We start from the raw sequence: 20,166 nt of genomic DNA on the forward strand, positions 1-20,166 counted from the left end.
AGGTCCAGAATCGGCGGCTGAAGACTCCTGCAGTCTTCTAAAGGTAGCGCACAGCACTGCAGCTGTGCGCCATTTTCCTCTCAGCACACTTCACACGGCAGTCACTGAGGGTGCAGGGCGCTGGGAGGGGGGCGCCCTGGGAGGCAAATGAGTACCTATAAAGGCTAAAAATACCTCACATATAGCCCTAGAGGCTATATGGAGATATTTAACCCCTGCCTGATTTCTCAAAATAGCGGGAGACGAGCCCGCCGGAAAAGGGGCGGGGCCTATCTCCTCAGCACACGGCGCCATTTCCTCTCACAGCTCCGCTGGTCAGGACGGCTCCCAGGTCTCTCCCCTGCACTGCACTACAGAAACAGGGTAAAACAGAGAGGGGGGGCAAATTTATGGCGATATTTTTATATAACAAAGCAGCTATAGGGGAGCACTTATTATAAGGCTATCCCTGATATATATATAGCGCTTTTGGTGTGTGCTGGCAAACTCTCCCTCTGTCTCCCCAAAGGGCTAGTGGGTCCTGTCTTCATTAGGAGCATTCCCTGTGTGTCTGCTGTGTGTCGGTACGTGTGTGTCGACATGTATGAGGACGATATTGGTGTGGAGGCGGAGCAATTGCCAAATATGGGGATGTCACCTCCTAGGGGGTCGACACCAGAATGGATGCCTTTATTTATGGAACTACGGGATAGTGTCAACACGCTAAAGCAGTCGTTTGACGACATGAGACGGCCGGACAATCAATTAGTGCCTGTCCAGGCGACTCAAACACCGTCAGGGGCTGTGAAACGCCCTTTGCCTCAGTCGGTCGACACAGACCCAGACACAGGCGATGACTCCAGTGGTGACGGTGACGAATCAACCGTATTTTCCAGTAGGGCCACACGTTATATGATTTTGGCAATGAAGGAGGCGTTACATTTAGCTGATACTACAGGTACCACTAAACAGGGTATTATGTGGGGTATGAAAAAACTACCTATAGTTTTTCCTGAATCAGAAGAACTAAATGACGTGTGTAATGAAGCGTGGGTTGCCCCTGATAAAAAGCTGATAATTTCAAAGAAATTATTGGCATTATACCCTTTCCCGCCAGAGGTTAGGGAGCGCTGGGAAACACCTCCTAGGGTGGACAAGGCGCTAACACGCTTATCTAAACAAGTGGCGTTACCCTCTCCTGAGACGGCCGCACTTAAAGATCCATCAGATAGGAGGATGGAAAATATCCAAAAAAGTATATACACACATGCAGGTGTTATACTACGACCAGCTGTAGCAACTGCCTGGATGGGCAGTGCGGGGGTAGTTTGGTCAGAATCCCTGATTGAAAATATTGATACCCTGGACAGGGACAATATTTTACTGTCGTTAGAACAAATAAAGGATGCATTTCTTTATATGCGTGATGCACAGAGGGATATATGCACACTGGCATCACGGGTAAGTGCTATGTCCATTTCGGCCAGAAGAGCTTTATGGACGCGACAGTGGACAGGCGATGCGGATTCAAAACGGCATATGGAAGTTTTGCCGTATAAGGGGGAGGAGTTATTTGGAGTCGGTCTATCAGATTTGGTGGCCACGGCTACAGCCGGGAAATCCACCTTTCTACCTCAAGTCACTCCCCAACAGAAAAAGGCACCGACTTTTCAACCGCAGCCCTTTCGTTCCTTTAAAAATAAGAGAGCAAAGGGCTATTCATATTTGCCACGAGGCAAAGGTCGAGGGAAGAGACAGCAACACGCAGCTCCTTCCCAGGATCAGAAGCCCTCCCCGGCTTCTACAAAAGCCTCAGCATGACGCTGGGGCTTCTCAAGCGGACTCGGGGACGGTGGGCGGTCGTCTCAAAAATTACAGCGCGCAGTGGGCTCACTCGCAAGTAGATCCCTGGATCCTGCAGATAATATCTCAGGGATACAGGTTGGAATTAGAGACAGATCCACCTCGCCGTTTCCTGAGGTCTGCTTTACCAACGTCCCCCTCCGAAAGGGAGACGGTGTTGGAAGCCATTCACAAGCTGTACTCTCAGCAGGTGATAGTCAAGGTACCTCTTCTGCAACAAGGGAAGGGGTATTATTCCACTCTTTTTGTGGTACCGAAGCCGGATGGCTCGGTAAGGCCTATTCTAAATCTGAAGTCCTTGAACCTGTACATAAAGAAGTTCAAGTTCAAAATGGAGTCACTCAGAGCAGTGATAGCGAACCTGGAAGAGGGGGACTTTATGGTATCCTTGGACATCAAGGATGCGTATCTCCACGTTCCAATTTACCCCTCACACCAGGGGTACCTCAGGTTCGTTGTACAAAACTGTCACTATCAGTTTCAGACGCTGCCGTTCGGATTGTCCACGGCACCTCGGATCTTTACAAAGGTAATGGCCGAGATGATGATTCTTCTTCGAAGAAAAGGCGTATTAATTATCCCATACTTGGACGATCTCCTAATAAGGGCGAGGTCCAGAGAACAGCTAGAGATGGGATTAGCACTGTCTCAAGAAGTGCTAAAACAGCACGGGTGGATTCTGAATATTCCAAAATCCCAGTTAATGCCGACAAGTCGTCTGCTGTTCCTAGGGATGATTCTGGACACGGTTCAGAAAAAGGTTTTTCTCCCGGAGGAAAAAGCCAAGGAGTTATCCGAGCTTGTCAGGAACCTCCTAAAACCAGGAAAGGTGTCTGTACATCAATGCACAAGAGTCCTGGGAAAAATGGTGGCTTCTTACGAAGCGATTCCATTCGGCAGATTCCACGCAAGAATTTTCCAAAGGGATCTGTTGGACAAATGGTCAGGGTCGCATCTTCAGATGCACCTACGGATAACCCTGTCTCCAAGGACAAGGGTGTCTCTTCTGTGGTGGTTGCAGAGTCCTCATCTATTGGAGGGCCGCAGATTCGGCATACAGGATTGGATCCTGGTGACCACGGACGCCAGCCTGAGAGGCTGGGGAGCAGTCACACAAGGAAGAAACTTCCAGGGAGTATGGACGAGCCTGGAAACGTCTCTTCACATAAACATTCTGGAACTAAGAGCAATATACAATGCTCTAAACCAGGCAGAACCTCTGCTTCAGGGAAAACCGGTATTGATTCAGTCGGACAACATCACGGCAGTCGCCCATGTGAACAGACAGGGCGGCACAAGAAGCAGGAGGGCAATGGCAGAAGCTGCAAGGATTCTTCGCTGGGCAGAGAATCATGTGATAGCACTGTCAGCAGTGTTCATCCCGGGAGTGGACAACTGGGAAGCAGACTTCCTCAGCAGACACGATCTTCACCCGGGAGAGTGGGGACTTCATCCAGAAGTCTTCCACTTGCTGGTAACCCGTTGGGAAAGACCAATGGTGGACATGATGGCGTCTCGCCTCAACAAAAAACTGGACAGGTATTGCGCCAGGTCAAGAGATCCGCAGGCAATAGCTGTGGACGCGCTGGTAACGCCTTGGGTGTACCAGTCGGTGTATGTGTTTCCTCCTCTGCCTCTCATACCAAAAGTATTGAGAATTATACGGCAAAGAGGCGTAAGAACGATACTAGTGGTTCCGGATTGGCCAAGGAGGACTTGATACCCGGAACTTCAAGAGATGATCACGGAAGATCCGTGGCTTCTACCTCTAAGGAGGGACTTGCTTCAGCAGGGTCCCTGTCTGTTTCAAGACTTACCGCGGCTGCGTTTGACGGCATGGCGGTTGAACGCCGGATCCTAAAGGAAAGAGGCATGCCGGAAGAAGTCATTCCTACTTTGATTAAAGCAAGGAAGGAAGTAACCGTGCAACATTATCACCGAATTTGGCGAAAATATGTTGCGTGGTGCGAAGATCGGAGTGCTCCGACGGAGGAATTTCAACTGGGTCGATTCCTGCATTTCCTGCAATCAGGATTGTCAATGGGTCTCAAATTGGGATCTATTAAGGTTCAAATTTCGGCCCTGTCGATTTTCTTTCAAAAAGAATTGGCTTCAGTCCCTGAAGTCCAGACCTTTGTTAAGGGAGTGCTGCATATACAGCCTCCTGTGGTGCCTCCAGTGGCACCGTGGGATCTAAATGTGGTTTTGGACTTCCTAAAATCTCATTGGTTTGAACCACTAAAAAAAGGTGGATTTGAAATATCTCACATGGAAAGTGACCATGCTTCTAGCCCTGGCTTCTGCCAGGAGAGTGTCAGAATTGGCAGCTTTATCTTACAAAAGCCCATATCTGATTTTCCATTCGGACAGGGCAGAACTGCGGACTCGTCCGCATTTTCTCCCTAAGGTGGTGTCAGCATTTCATCTGAACCAGCCTATTGTAGTGCCTGCGGCTACAAGTGACTTGGAGGACTCCAAGTTACTGGACGTTGTCAGAGCATTAAAATAAGAATTTACTTACCGATAATTCTATTTCTCGGAGTCCGTAGTGGATGCTGGGGTTCCTGAAAGGACCATGGGGAATAGCGGCTCCGCAGGAGACAGGGCACAAAAAAGTAAAGCTTTACTAGGTCAGGTGGTGTGCACTGGCTCCTCCCCCTATGACCCTCCTCCAGACTCCAGTTAGGTACTGTGCCCGGACGAGCATACACAATAAGGGAGGCATTTTGAATCCCGGGTAAGACTCATACCAGCCACACCAATCACACCGTACAACTTGTGATCTAAACCCAGTTAACAGTATGATAACAGAAAGGGCCTCTTAAAGATGGCTCCTTAACAATAACCCGAATTAGTTAACAATAACTATGTACAAGTATTGCAGATAATCCGCACTTGGGATGGGCGCCCAGCATCCACTACGGACTCCGAGAAATAGAATTATCGGTAAGTAAATTCTTATTTTCTCTATCGTCCTAAGTGGATGCTGGGGTTCCTGAAAGGACCATGGGGATTATACCAAAGCTCCCAAACGGGCGGGAGAGTGCGGATGACTCTGCAGCACCGAATGAGAGAACTCCAGGTCCTCCTTTGCCAGGGTATCAAATTTGTAAAATTTTACAAACGTGTTCTCCCCCGACCACGTAGCTGCTCGGCAGAGTTGTAATGCCGAGACCCCTCGGGCAGCCGCCCAAGATGAGCCCACCTTCCTTGTGGAGTGGGCTTTTACAGTTTTAGGCTGTGGCAGGCCTGCCACAGAATGTGCAAGTTGAATTGTGTTACAAATCCAACGAGCAATCGACTGCTTAGAAGCAGGTGCGCCCAACTTGTTGGGTGCATACAATATAAACAGCGAGTCAGATTTTCTGACTCCAGCCGTCCTTGAAATGTATATTTTTAAGGCTCTGACAACGTCCAACAACTTGGAGTCCTCCAAGTCGCTAGTGGCCGCAGGCACCACAATAGGTTGGTTCAGATGAAATGCTGATACCACTTTAGGGAGAAAATGCGGACGAGTCCGCAGTTCTGCCCTATCCGAATGGAAGATTAGATAAGGACTTTTATAAGATAAAGCCGCCAATTCAGATACTCTCCTGGCAGAGGCCAGGGCTAGTAACATAGTCACTTTCAATGTGAGATATTTCAAATCCACCTTTTTCAATGGTTCAAACCAATGGGATTTGAGGAAATCTAAAACTACATTTAGATCCCACGGTGCCACCGGAGGCACCACAGGAGGCTGTATATGCAGTACTCCCTTGACAAAAGTCTGGACCTCAGGGACAGAGGCCAATTCTTTTTGGAAGAATATTGACAGGGCCGAAATTTGAACCTTAATGGATCCCAATTTGAGACCCATAGATAATCCTGATTGCAGGAAATGTAGGAAACGACCCAGTTGGAATTCCTCCGTCGGAACACTCCGATCCTCGCACCACGCTACATATTTTCGCCAAATGCGGTGATAATGTTTCACGGTGACTTCCTTCCGTGCCTTAATCAAGGTAGGAATGACTTCTTCTGGAATGCCTTTCCCTTTTAGGATCTGGCGTTCAACCGCCATGCCGTCAAACGCAGCCGCGGTAAGTCTTGAAAAAGACAGGGACCCTGCTGTAGCAGGTCCCTTCTCAGAGGTAGAGGCCACGGTTCGTCCGTGAGCATCTCTTGAAGTTCCGGATACCAAGTCCTTCTCGGCCAATCCGGAACCACTAGTATTGTTCTTACTCTTCTTTGCCGTATGATCTTCAATACCTTTGGTATGAGCGGCAGAGGAGGAAACACATACACTGACTGGTACACCCAAAGAGTTACCAGTGCGTCCACAGCTATTGCCTGTGGATCTCTTGACCTGGCGCAATATTTGTCCAGTTTCTTGTTGAGGCGAGACGCCATCATGTCTACAATTGGTCTTTCCCAACGGTCTATTAACATGTTGAAGACTTCTGGATGTAGACCCCACTCTCCCGGATGAAGATCGTGTCTGCTGAGGAAGTCTGCTTCCCAGTTGTCCACGCCCGGGATGAACACTGCTGACAGTGCTATCACGTGATTCTCCGCCCAGCGAAGAATCTTGGCAGCTTCTGCCATTGCACTCCTGCTTCTTGTGCCGCCCTGCCTGTTTACATGGGCGACCGCCGTGATGTTGTCCGACTGAATCAACACCGGCTTTCCTTTCAGGAGAAGTTCCGCCTGGCTTAGAGCATTGTAGATTGCTCTTAGTTCCAGAATGTTTATGTGAAGAGACTTTTCCAGACTCGTCCATACTCCCTGGAATTTTCTTCCTTGTGTGACTGCTCCCCAGCCTCTCAGGCTGGCGTCCGTGGTCACCAGGATCCAATCCTGAATGCCGAATCTGCGGCCTTCTAATAGGTGAGCCTTCTGCAACCACCACAGAAGTGACACCCTTGTCTTTGGTGACAGGGTTATTCGCAGGTGCATCTGCAGATGCGACCCTGACCATTTGTCCAACAGATCCCTTTGGAATATTCTTGCATGGAATCTGCCGAATGGAATTGCTTCGTAAGAAGCCACCATTTTTCCCAGGACTCTTGTGCATTGATGTACTGACACCTTTCCTGGTTTTAGGAGGTTCCTGACCAGATCGGATAACTCCTTGGCTTTTTCCTCTGGAAGGAAAACCTTTTTCTGAACCGTGTCCAGAATCATTCCTAGGAACAGCAGACGAGTTGTCGGGATTAAATGGGATTTTGGAATATTCAGAATCCACCCGTGTTGTCTTAGCACCTCTTGAGATAGTGCTAAAGCTGTCTCCAGCTGTTCTCTGGACCTTGCCCTTATTAGGAGATCGTCCAAGTATGGGATAACTAATACGCCTTTTCTTCGAAGAAGAATCATCATCTCGGCCATTACCTTGGTAAAGACCCGAGGCGCCGTGGACAATCCGAACGGCAGCGTCTGAAACTGATAGTGACAGTTTTGAACAATGAACCTGAGGTACCCCTGGTGTGCGGGGTAAATCGGAACGTGTAGATACGCATCCTTGATGTCCAAGGATACCATAAAGTCCCCTTCTTCCAGGTTCGCTATCACTGCTCTGAGTGACTCCATCTTGAACTTGAACTTTTTTATGTAGAGGTTCAAGGACTTCAGATTTAGAATAGGCCTTACCGAGCCATCCGGCTTCGGTACCACAAATAGAGTGGAATAATACCCCTTTCCTTGTTGTAATAGGGGTACTTTGACTATCACCTGCTGAGCGTACAGCTTGTGAATGGCTTCCAACACCCTCTCCCTTTCGGAAGAGACGGTTGGTAAAGCAGACTTCAGGAAACGATGAGGAGGATCCGTCTCTAATTCCAACCTGTACCCCTGAGATATTATCTGCAGGATCCAGGGGTCTACCTGCGAGTGAGCCCACTGCGCGCTGTAATTTTTGAGACGGCCGCCCACTGTCCCCGAGTCCGCTTGAGAGGCCCCAGCGTCATGCTGAGGTTTTTGCAGGAGCCGGGGAGGGCTTCTGTTCCTGGGAAGGAGCTGCCTGTTGGTGTCTCTTCCCTCTTCCTCTGCCTCGTGGCAGGTACGACAAACCCTTTGCTCTCTTATTTTTGTAGGAGCGAAAAGGCTGCGGTTGAAAGGTCGGTGCCTTTCTCTGTTGGGGAGTGACTTTTCTGGCTGAAATGGACATAGCACTCACCCGAGATGCCAGTGTGCAAATATCCCTCTGTGCATCACGCATATAGATAAATGCATCCTTTATTTGTTCTAACGACAGTAAAACATTGTCCCTATCTAGGGTATCAATATTTTCAATCAGGGATTCTGACCAAACTACTCCAGCACTGCACATCCAGGCAGTTGCTATAGCTGGTCGTAGTATAACACCTGCATGTGTGTATATATTCTTTTGAATAACTTCCATCTTTCTATCTGATGGATCCTTAAGTGCGGCCGTCTCAGGAGAGGGTAACGCCACTTGTTTAGATAAGCGTGTGAGCGCCTTGTCCACCTTAGGGGGTGTTTCCCAGCGCGCCCTAACCTCTGGCGGGAAAGGGTATAATGCCAATAACTTTTTTGAAATTATCAACTTTTTATCAGGAGCAACCCACGCTTCATCACACACGTCATTTAATTCTTCTGATTCAGGAAAAACTGTTTGTAGTTTTTTCACACCATACATAATACCCTGTTTTACGGTATCTGTAGTATCAGCTAAATGTAACGTCTCCTTCATTGCCAAAATCATATAACGTGTGGCCCTACTGGAAAATACGTTTGAATTTCTACCGTCGTCACTGGAGTCAGTGCCTGTGTCTGGGTCTGTGTCGACCGACTGAGGCAAAGGGCGTTTTACAGCCCCTGACGGTGTTTGAGGCGCCTGGACAGGCATTAATTGATTGTCCGGCCGCCTCATGTCCTCAACTGACTGTTTAAGGGAAGATAAACCATCACGTAATTCCACAAATAAAGGCATCCATTCTGGTGTCGACCCCCTGGGGGGTGACATCTGCATATTTGGCAATTGCTCCGCCTCCACACCAATATCGTCCTCATACATGTCGACACCCCGTACCGACACACACCGCAAACTCACAGGGAATGCTCTAATGAAGACAGGACCCACTAGCCCTTTTGGGGAGACAGAGGGAGAGTCTGCCAGCACACACCACAAAGCGCTATATATACAAGGGATATCCTTATATTAAGTGCTCCCTTATAGCTGCTTTAATATATAATATATATATATATAGCCATTAATGTGCCCCCCCTCTCTGTTTTACCCTGTTTCTGTAGTGCAGTGCAGGGGAGAGACCTGGGAGCCGTCCTGACCAGCGGAGCTGTGACAGAAAATGGCGCCGTGTGCTGAGGAGATAGGCCCCGCCCCTTTTTCGGCGGGTTCTTCTCCCGCTATTTTTCCAGTCAGGCAGGGGTTAAATATCTCCATATAGCCCCTATGGGCTATATGTGAGGTATTTTTAGCCTTGTATAAGGTTTATATTTGCCTCTCAGAGCGCCCCCCCCCAGCGCTCTGCACCCTCAGTGACTGCCCAGTGAAGTGTGCTGAGAGGAAAATGGCGCACAGCTGCAGTGCTGTGCGCTACCTTATGAAGACTGAGGAGTCTTCAGCCGCCGGTTTCCGGACCTCTTCACGCTTCAGCATCTGCAAGGGGGTCGGCGGCGCGGCTCCGGGACCGGACTCCACGGCTGGGCCTGTGTTCGATCCCTCTGGAGCTAATGGTGTCCAGTAGCCAAGCAGCAAATCCACTCTGCATGCAGGTGAGTTTACTACTTTCCCCCTAAGTCCCACGTTGCAGTGATCCTGTTGCCAGCAGGACTCACTGTAAAGAAAAAAAAAACCTAAACTAAACTTTCTCTAAGCAGCTCTTTAGGAGAGCCACCTAGATTGCACCCTTCTCGTTCGGGCACAAAATCTAACTGGAGTCTGGAGGAGGGTCATAGGGGGAGGAGCCAGTGCACACCACCTGACCTAGTAAAGCTTTACTTTTTTGTGCCCTGTCTCCTGCGGAGCCGCTATTCCCCATGGTCCTTTCAGGAACCCCAGCATCCACTTAGGACGATAGAGAAAAATATATATTGCAAGGACAGCTGGAGTCAGAAAATCTGACTCGTTGTTTATATTGTATGCACCCAACAAGATGGGTGCTCCTGCGTCTAAGCAGACGATTGCTCGTTGGATCTGTAGCACAATCCAACTTGCACATTCTGTGGCAGGCTTGCCACAGCCTAAATCTGTAAAGGCCCACTCCACAAGGAAGGTGGGCTCATCTTGGGCGGCTGCCCGAGGGGTCTCGGCATTACAACTTTGCCAAGCAGCTACGTGGTCAGGGGAGAACGCGTTTGTAAAATTTTACAAATTTGATACTCTGGCTAAGGAGGACCTGGAGTTCTCTCATTCGGTGCTGCAGAGTAATCCGCACTCTCCCGCCCGTTTGGGAGCTTTGGTATAATCCCCATGGTCCTTTCAGGAACCCCAGCATCCACTAGGACGATAGAGAAAATAAGATTTTACTTACCGATAAATCTATTTCTCGGAGTCCGTAGTGGATGCTGGGCGCCCATCCCAAGTGCGGATTATCTGCATAAATTGTACATAGTTATTGTTAACTAATTCGGGTTATTGTTGAAGGAAGCCATCTTTCAGAGGCTCCGCTGTTATCATACTGTTAACTGGGTTTAGATCACAAGTTGTACGGTGTGATTGGTGTGGCTGGTATGAGTCTTACCCGGGATTCAAAATCCTCCCTTATTGTGTACGCTCGTCCGGGCACAGTACCTAACTGGAGTCTGGAGGAGGGTCATAGGGGGAGGAGCCAGTGCACACCACCTGATCGGAAAAGCTTTACTTTTTGTGCCCTGTCTCCTGCGGAGCCGCTATTCCCCATGGTCCTTTCAGGAACCCCAGCATCCACTACGGACTCCGAGAAATAGATTTATCGGTAAGTAAAATCTTATTATTAGTCTATGGGACTTGAACGCTCACATAACCCATCAATGGACAATTGCTTTAACACATTCGCTTGTGTCTGTATACACTAATTTTATTGATTGATTTATTGGGTTCTTTTTTTTTAGTTGACTCTCTCCGTCTGACCATTGGTCTGTGTGTACAGTATACAGTAACATTACAGTCGTCACTGACCATTTGCCAGAGCTTGTAGATCAATCCGCCACTATTCACTCTACAGTACTGGATTAGTGGAGCATTAGTCACCCAGTGGTGAAGATGTGTATTGCATGCTGCGTATGTAGTAATGTCTCAACGCACCTGTCCGTGCAACAACTAAACAACTTGAGCTATCGCTTAGGCGTGATTAATCCTCCGTTTAGGCGGAGAAACAGCAACGATGAGGGAGGCTCCATCTATACTACCTTTACAATTGTTCCATCAGTGTCTCTACTTCTGGCATCTCCACCTCGTACTCTGTCCTCAGGACCCCAAACAGTTCACATTTTTCAGGTCACCCAGCAGGTGCACAGGTGTGCTCACTGAGACATTTTAAAAAAGATACACATTGAAGCTAATTATTTCACTTGTGGTTCTTTAAGAAGACCTGGAAACACGAGCTGTTTGGGGTCCTGAGGAGAGAGTTTGAGAACCTGTTTGGGGCCTTGAGGACAGAGTTTCAGAACTTGTGCAATAATACATATCACATCCCCATCTATAACCACTACAATTCCTCAAATGTCTCACTCTCTAAACCAGTTTTTTTCAACCTTTTTTTACTCGCGGCAAACCGAATACTAATTTAAAATTTCCAAGGCACACCGTCAGTTCCACACAGAAAAAAAACAAAAAAAACACACATTGGCCCTCACAGTAAAAAAAAAAAAAAAAAATCCACACATACAGTACATTGTTTTTTTTGTGTAGGCCAATCACATTGCTCCCCACATGAATCATGTTGCTCCCCACATGAACTCACATTGTTCCCCCCATAAATCCATAAATTCTAATGCTCCACACATGAATTATTCACATTGTTCCCCCCACAAATCCTATTGCTCCACACAGGAGAAATAAAATAACAAATATTAGCCCCTACCTGTCAGCTGTCCTCCTCCCTGTCCCTCAGTGGCGGGGGCTGTTCATAGTGGAGTGCTGCGAATACTGAGCAGCGGGCGGTCGGGCAGGTGTGGCTATGGGTGGGCAAGGAAAGCTGTGGATACAGGAGGGAACTAGAAGATGTGTATGCAGGCGGGTGGGCTGGGTGGGTGGTGAGACGTAGAGGCCGTTACCTACGATATCACACCGCCGCGTTACCAAGGCATAGGTTACGGCCGGAGCATGACTGATCCTCTAAGAGCCCGGGCCAACAGTTCACTCTGAAGGTGCAGGAAGCTGCTTTGGCTTCGCGGCACACCTTGCAACTGGTCGCGGCACACTAGTGTGCCATGGCACTCTGGTTGAAAAAGCCTGCTCTAGACAGTCTACATCTGCTGCACAATTCTACAAATCCTTCCACTGGCACACGTGCCCCAAACACAATGGGAAAAGAAAAAAAAACGTTCACGGTATATCAAATGTCCTAAATGCCCCGTATTTAAAATATAAACCCAACTCCAATAGTCACAGGGAGGAAATTCAATTGCAGGCAAAGGGTGTGAATTGCCGTTGCCACAGCGTTTAAACACTGGCAACAGCAAAAGCATCTTGCACCCTTCGCCTGCCCAGCTGAATTCCCATAAAACTGTTCACAACCGTATGAGAGTGTGAGCAGTTTTGTGCAAGATCAGACTGCCGGAAGGTGCGGCTGTTGACCAGCTGATTCGGCCAGGAAAAGACATTAGCCAGTAATGAAGTCCCCCCCCCCCCCCCCCCCCATACTCTTGGTACAATCCAAATAGTATGCTCACAAGTGCGCCAATTTCACCAGCTGGCAGCATCCATGTGGACATGTGTTCCTTTGAGCCATACTACAAAAATTGTGCCTTGATTGACTGCATCCCGTTTCATTACCAACACTGTCTGCCAATGTCTAGTGAGCACATCATTATTTTGGTGCAATCAATTGCATGGCCACTGCTGTCAGAGCACATGACCAGCTGCTTTATGTAACAATACCGGAGTGATGCGAATTCAATATTTCAAACAGAGGAGGGCAAGACTTCTGTATACTGTATATTGTTCAGGTGCAGACTATTATATTGACTTAATATCTGGGGAGAGACTTCGGACCACTTTGAAAAGGATTTTGGGATCTATTATTACTACATAATGTCTATTTAATATGTTAGGCAGTTTTACATACAGGATATGATGCGACAACTGCTTTGGTGCAGCCCTCCTTGATTTGATGTTTTACTATATATTTTGGTTCTACTCCGGCAACAATAACAGTCCCCTTTAGCGATTATAAAACCATATAACTCAGGGTGTTCACTTTAATCGACTGGGTACGAAATGTCAACATTACTAAAGGTAGACAGTCATCATGTAGACAGTGATGAAATGGCAGCATGTTAGAATGACAACATATCGCCCCTACTGGCTTAGTGGTGACTTACCTTACCCAGTCACTTCTGGACCAGGCCTCCATTACTCTGGTGTTCTGCTAATTATTGCATGGCTATCCCTAACCATTCCTCTAGTGCAGGGATAAGGAACCTTTGGCCCTCGAGCTGTTGCATCGCAGCATGCCCTGCTGTTTGGCCATTGTAAAACTGTTGCAGGGATGTGTAGTTCAACGACAACAGGAGGGCCAAAGGTAGCCCATCCCTGCTCTAGTGCCTAATCCTAACCCCCCTCTCCGTACCTTAACCCTAACCCACCTGCCTGCAGCCTAACCCTAATGTCGACATTCTGAGAATGTCAAAATTTTTACAATGTTGATATCATAGCTGTTGGTATCGACGTTGTTATTGTCGACCTTTTGACTACATGCCCCTTTTGGTATGGTGACGCAGCTGGGGAAGGATAGGCTGGGTGCTTAACGCATATATGTTTTTAATTTGACTCAATCATTAAAAGCGCCGTAGAATATACTGGCCTTATAAATATTGCATTTTTCCACTTTCTGACACATTTACTGTAAGCGAGTGAACACTGGCAGACCAACATCAGTAACAGCCCTGTCACACCAACCAGGGAGGACAACAAATAAACCGTACCTATATTACTGTACTTCTGTACTGCATTACTGTACCTCAGGCACCAATGGAAGCTAATAAGAGTCACATTTGCCTTTTCATATTAGGAGAGTGGGGCATGCACACAGACTCCAGGAAAATGGATTCCACACATTAGCATTTTGAGAAGTAAATTCCCCACTGCTGGTCAGTCAGACATGTGTCCACAACACGACCACACTATCACAGTAAACATACATTAAACTTGTGGTTTGTAATAGATTGAAAGACTCACCTCAAAGTAGTTATTGTCTTTACTTAGTGGTCGCGGAGCTACGTAGCAGCCTACTTCTCCCGAGTTACCGTGGTAGCTGTGGAGAAAAGAGGTGATCTATGACTGAACTGTGTATCCACTCAGCCAACACAGAGCTCGCTACTGCCTAGGCAGCGCCTGCTGCTCTGATCAGAAATACAATCTAATTGGTGTGGGTGTGAATAGTTTAAAATGAGGACACATCTGATGTACATAAGGGACTTCATTACAAATGCTGAACAAGAGGTCTTATGCCCATATATTATTAATTATGGAAAGGGTGTGATGTGACATTTCAAAGATAACTTCATTTTTACTGAGACGTTTGCTGAAACAGACAGATACGTCCTCATACATCTGGTCTCAATAAGCGTCTTTTTGCAGCTCTTGCTGATTAAAATGATATGCAGCATGCCTATATTCTGTGTGTGACTGCAGCAGTATCTGCATACAAAATGGTACGTTACAGAATTCGCCATGTTTTCTAGTTTCTCCAGAACTAGAGAAGTCTTAGGAAATTAAACATGTTCCACACGCTATTAAGTCAAGAGACAGGAGTGGAGTGATGGACCAGAAGCTCAAGGCCAAGATTCCATCCCCTCACAAGCAGCAATACAGTACAAGCACACACTGGATCAGGAGTGAGCAATAAACAGCCATCCCGCTGCTGTTGGACTATACATCCCAGCATACCCTGCCAGTTTTAGCATGCTCTGAAAGCAAAACTAGGACAAGGCATGCTGGGATGTGTAGTCCTGCAGCAGCTGGGACACTTATTGCCCAACCCCGGTACTGGATACATGAAATGCAGCAAATGTCACTGAGAGGATAATTAGCTCCCTTCCAAATATAACAATTACATTTCATTGGGCAAATTTCGGGCCTAATTCAGGTTGGATCGCTATGGAGACAGATAATAAGATTTTACTCACCGGTAAATCTATTTCTCGTAGTCCGTAGTGGATGCTGGGAACTCCGTAAGGACCATGGGGAATAGCGGCTCCGCAGGAGACTGGGCACAATTAAAGAAAGCTTTAGGTCACCTGGTGTGCACTGGCTCCTCCCACTATGACCCTCCTCCAAGCCTCAGTTAGGACACTGTGCCCGGACGAGCTGACATAATAAGGAAGGATTTTGAATCCCGGGTAAGACTCTTACCAGCCACACCAATCACACTGTACAACTCGTGATACAATACCCAGTTTAACAGTATGAAAACAACTGAGCCTCTCAACAGATGGCTCAACAATAACCCTTTAGTTAACAGTAACTATGTACAAGTATTGCAGACAATCCGCACTTGGGACGGGCGCCCAGCATCCACTACGGACTACGAGAAATAGATTTACCGGTGAGTAAAATCTTATTTTCTCTGACGTCCTAGTGGATGCTGGGAACTCCGTAAGGACCATGGGGATTATACCAAAGCTCCCAAACGGGCGGGAGAGTGCGGATGACTCTGCAGCACCGAATGAGAGAACTCCAGGTCCTCCTCAGCCAGGGTATCAATTTGTAGAATTTTGCAAACGTGTTTGCCCCTGACCAAGTAGCAGCTCGGCAAAGTTGTGAAGCCGAGACCCCTCGGGCAGCCGCCCAAGATGAGCCCACCTTCCTTGTGGAATGGGCTTTTACTGATTTAGGATGCGGCAGTCCAGCCGCAGAATGCGCCTGCTGAATTGTGCTACAAATCCAGCGAGCAATAGTCTGCTTAGAAGCAGGAGCACCCAGCTTGTTGGGTGCATACAGGATAAATAGCGAGTCAGTTTTCCTGACTCCAGCCGTCCTGGAAACATAAATTTTCAAGGCCCTGACTACGTCCAGTAACTTGGAGTCCTCCAAGTCCCTAGTAGCCGCAGGCACCACGATAGGTTGGTTCAAGTGAAAAGCTGATACCACCTTAGGAAGAAACTGGGGACGAGTCCTCAATTCTGCCCTATCCATATGGAAAATCAGATAAGGGCTTTTACATGACAAAGCCGCCAATTCTGACACACGCCTGGCCGAAGCCAAGGCCAATAACATGACCACTTTCCACGTGAGATATTTTAGATCCACGGTCTTAAGTGGCTCAAACCAATGTGATTTTAAGAAACTCAACACCACGTTGAGATCCCAAGGTGCCACTGGAGGCACAAACGGGGGCTGAATATGCAGCACTCCCTTCACAAACGTCTGAACTTCAGGCAATGAAGCCAGTTCTTTCTGGAAGAAAATCGACAGATCCGAGATCTGTACCTTAATGGAGCCTAATTTCAGGCCCATAGTCACTCCTGTTTGTAGGAAATGCAGAAATCGACCTAGTTGAAATTCCTCTGTTGGGGCCTTTTCGGCCTCACACCAAGCAACATATTTCCGCCATATGCGGTGATAATGCTTTGCAGTTACATCTTTCCTGGCTTTAATCAGCGTAGGAATGACTTCCTCCGGAATGCCCTTTTCCTTCAGGATCCGGCGTTCAACCGCCATGCCGTCAAACGCAGCCGCGGTAAGTCTTGGAACAGACAGGGCCCCTGCTGCAGCAGGTCCTGTCTGAGCGGCAGAGGCCATGGGTCCTCTGAGATCATCTCTTGAAGTTCCGGGTACCATGCTCGTCTTGGCCAATCCGGAACCACGAGTATTGTTCTTACTCCTCGTTTTCTTATTATTCTCAGTACCCTTGGTATGAGAGGCAGAGGAGGGAACACATAAACTGACTGGTACACCCACGGTGTCACTAGAGCGTCCACAGCTATCGCCTGAGGGTCCCTTGACCTGGCGCAATATCTCTCTAGTTTTTTGTTTAGGCGGGACGCCATCATGTCCACCTGTGGTCGTTCCCATCGATTTACAATCAGCGTGAAGACTTCTGGATGAAGTCCCCACTCTCCCGGGTGAAGGTCGTGTCTGCTGAGGAAGTCTGCTTCCCAGTTGTCCACACCCGGAATGAACACTGCTGACAGTGCTAGTACGTGATTTTCCGCCCATCGGAGAATCCTTGTGGCTTCTGCCATTGCCATCCTGCTTCTCGTGCCGCCCTGTCGATTTACATGGGCGACTGCCGTGATGTTGTCTGACTGGATCAGTACCGGCTGGTTTTGAAGCAGAGGCCTTGCCTGACTTAGGGCGTTGTAAATGGCCCTTAGTTCCAGAATATTTATGTGTAGGGAAGTCTCCTGACTCGACCATAGTCCTTGGAAGTTTCTTCCCTGTGTGACTGCCCCCCAGCCCCGAAGGCTGGCATCCGTGGTCACCAGGACCCAGTCCTGTATGCCGAATCTGCGGCCCTCTAGAAGATGGGCCCTCTGCAGCCACCACAGCAGAGACACCCTGGTTCTTGGAGACAGGGTTATCAGGCGATGCATCTGAAGATGCGATCCGGACCACTGGTCCAACAGGTCCCACTGAAAGATTCTGGCATGGAACCTGCCGAAAGGAATTGCTTCGTAAGAAGCCACCATCTTTCCCAGGACCAGCGTGCAGTGATGCACCGATACCTGTTTCGGTTTCAGGAGGTCTCTGACTAGAGATGACAGCTCCTTGGCTTTCTCCTCCGGGAGAAACACTTTTTTCTGGACTGTGTCCAGGATCATACCCAGGAACAGTAGACGTGTCGTCGGAACCAGCTGTGATTTTGGAATAATCAGAATCCAACCGTGCTGGTGTAGCACCTCCTGAGATAGTGCTACTCCCACCAACAACTGCTCCTTGGACCTCGCCTTTATTAGGAGATCGTCCAAGTACGGGATAATTAAAACTCCCTTTCTTCGAAGGAGTATCATCATTTCCGCCATTACTTTGGTAAACACCCTCGGTGCCGTGGAGAGTCCGAACGGCAGCGTCTGGAATTGGTATTGGTAATGGCAATCCTGTACCACAAATCTGAGGTACTCCTGGTGAGGATAGTAAATGGGGACATGCAGGTAAGCATCCTTGATGTCCAGGGATACCATGTAATCCCCCTCGTCCAGGCTTGCAATAACCGCCCTGAGCGATTCCATCTTGAACTTGAATTTTTTTATGTATGTGTTCAAGGATTTCAAATTTAAAATGGGTCTCACCGAACCGTCCGGTTTCGGTACCACAAACAGTGTGGAATAGTAACCCCGTCCTTGTTGAAGTAGGGGCACCTTGACTATCACCTGCTGGGAATACAGCTTGTGAATTGCCTCTAGCACAGCCTCCCTGCCTGAGGGAGTTGTCGGTAAGGCAGATTTTAGGAACCGGTGGGGTGGAGACACCTCGAATTCCAGTTTGTACCCTTGAGATACTATTTGCAGGATCCAGGGATCCACCTGTGAGCGAGCCCACTGATCGCTGAAATTTTTGAGGCGGCCCCCCACCGTACCTGGCTCCGTCTGTGGAGCCCCACCGTCATGCGGCGGACTTGGAAGAAGCGGGGGAGGACTTTTGCTCCTGGGAACCTGCTGTTTGTTGCAGCCTTTTTCCCCTACCTCTGCCTCTGGACAGAAAGGACCCGCCTTTTCCACGCCTGCTTTTCTGAGTCCGAAAGGACTGTACTTGATAAAACGGCGCCTTTTTAGGCTGTGAGAGAACATGGGGTAAAAATGCTGACTTCCCAGCAGTTGCTGTGGAAACTAGGTCCGAGAGACCATCCCCGAATAACTCCTCACCCTTATAAGGCAAAACTTCCATGTGCCTTTTTGAATCTGCATCCCCTGTCCACTGGCGAGTCCATAAGCCTCTCCTAGCAGAAATGGACAGTGCACTTATTTTAGATGCCAGCCGGCAGATCTCCCTCTGTGCATCTCTCATGTATAAGACTGAGTCTTTAATATGCTCTATGGTTAGCAGAATAGTGTCCCTGTCTAGGGTGTCAATATTTTCTGACAGGGAATCTGACCACGCAGCGGCAGCACTGCACATCCACGCTGACGCAATAGCAGGTCTAAGTATAATGCCTGAGTGTGTATATACAGACTTCAGGATAGCCTCCTGCTTTCTATCAGCAGGCTCCTTGAGGGCGGCCGTATCCGGAGACGGTAGTGCCACCTTTTTAGACAAACGTGTGAGCGCTTTATCCACCCTAGGTGGTGTTTCCCAACGTGACCTATCCTCTGGCGGGAAAGGGAACGCCATAAGTAACTTCTTAGAGATTACCAATCTTTTATCAGGGAAAGCCCACGCTTCTTCACACACTTCATTTAATTCTTCTGATGGGGGAAAGACTACGGGTAGTTTTTTCTCCCCAAACATAATACCCTTTTTAGTGGTACCTGGGTTTATATCAGAAATGTTTAACACCTCTTTCATTGCTTCAATCATGCAACAAATGGCCTTAGTGGACATTAGACTAGACTCATCGTCATCGACACTGGTGTCAGTATCCGTGTCGACATCCGCGTCTGCCATCTGAGGTAGCGGGCGTTTTAGAGCCCCCGATGGCCTTTGAGACGCCTGGACAGGCACGAGCTGAGAAGCCGGCTGTCCCGCATTTGGCATGTCGTCAAATTTTTTGTGTAAGGAGTCGACGCGTGCACGCAATTCCTTCCATAAGTCCATCCACTCAGGTGTCTGCCCCGCAGGGGGTGACATCCCTTCTATATGCAACTGCTCCGCCTCCACCTCATTATCCTCATCAAACATGTCGACACAGCCGTACCGACACACCGCACACACACAGGGAATGCTCTAACAGAGGACAGGACCCACAAAAGCCCTTTGGGGAGACAGAGTGAGAGTATGCCAGCACACACCAGAGCGCTATATAATGCAGGGACTAACTGAATTATGTCCCCTATAGCTGCTGTTATATATACTGCGCCCAAATTTAGTGCCCCCCCTCTCTTTTTTACCCTTTTCTGTAGTGTAGACTGCAGGGGAGAGCCAGGGAGCTTCCTTCCAGCGGAGCTGTGAGGGAGAAATGGCGCCAGTGTGCTGAAGGAGATAGCTCCGCCCCTTTTTCGCGGACTATTCTCCCGCTTTTTTCTGGATTCTGGCAGGGGTAATTATCACATATATAACCTCTG

At 48.4% G+C, this 20,166-nt stretch overlaps 1 protein-coding gene across 3 annotated transcripts in view; it reads right to left on the reverse strand.

Moving 5' to 3' along the window:
- SPRYD3 (SPRY domain containing 3) overlaps positions 1 to 20,166 on the reverse strand; it is a 150,065-nt gene that overhangs the window by 54,981 nt on the left and 74,918 nt on the right. For all 3 annotated transcript variants that reach the window (XM_063952087.1, XM_063952085.1, XM_063952086.1), the window contains exon 3: positions 14,183 to 14,258. In XM_063952087.1, the coding sequence (XP_063808157.1) occupies positions 14,183 to 14,258 (76 nt within the window). The remainder of the gene's footprint in view (positions 1 to 14,182; positions 14,259 to 20,166) is intronic.

This window comes from Pseudophryne corroboree, chromosome 2 (assembly GCF_028390025.1).
Source record: "Pseudophryne corroboree isolate aPseCor3 chromosome 2, aPseCor3.hap2, whole genome shotgun sequence".
In the NCBI taxonomy this organism is placed as follows: Eukaryota; Metazoa; Chordata; class Amphibia; order Anura; family Myobatrachidae; genus Pseudophryne; species Pseudophryne corroboree.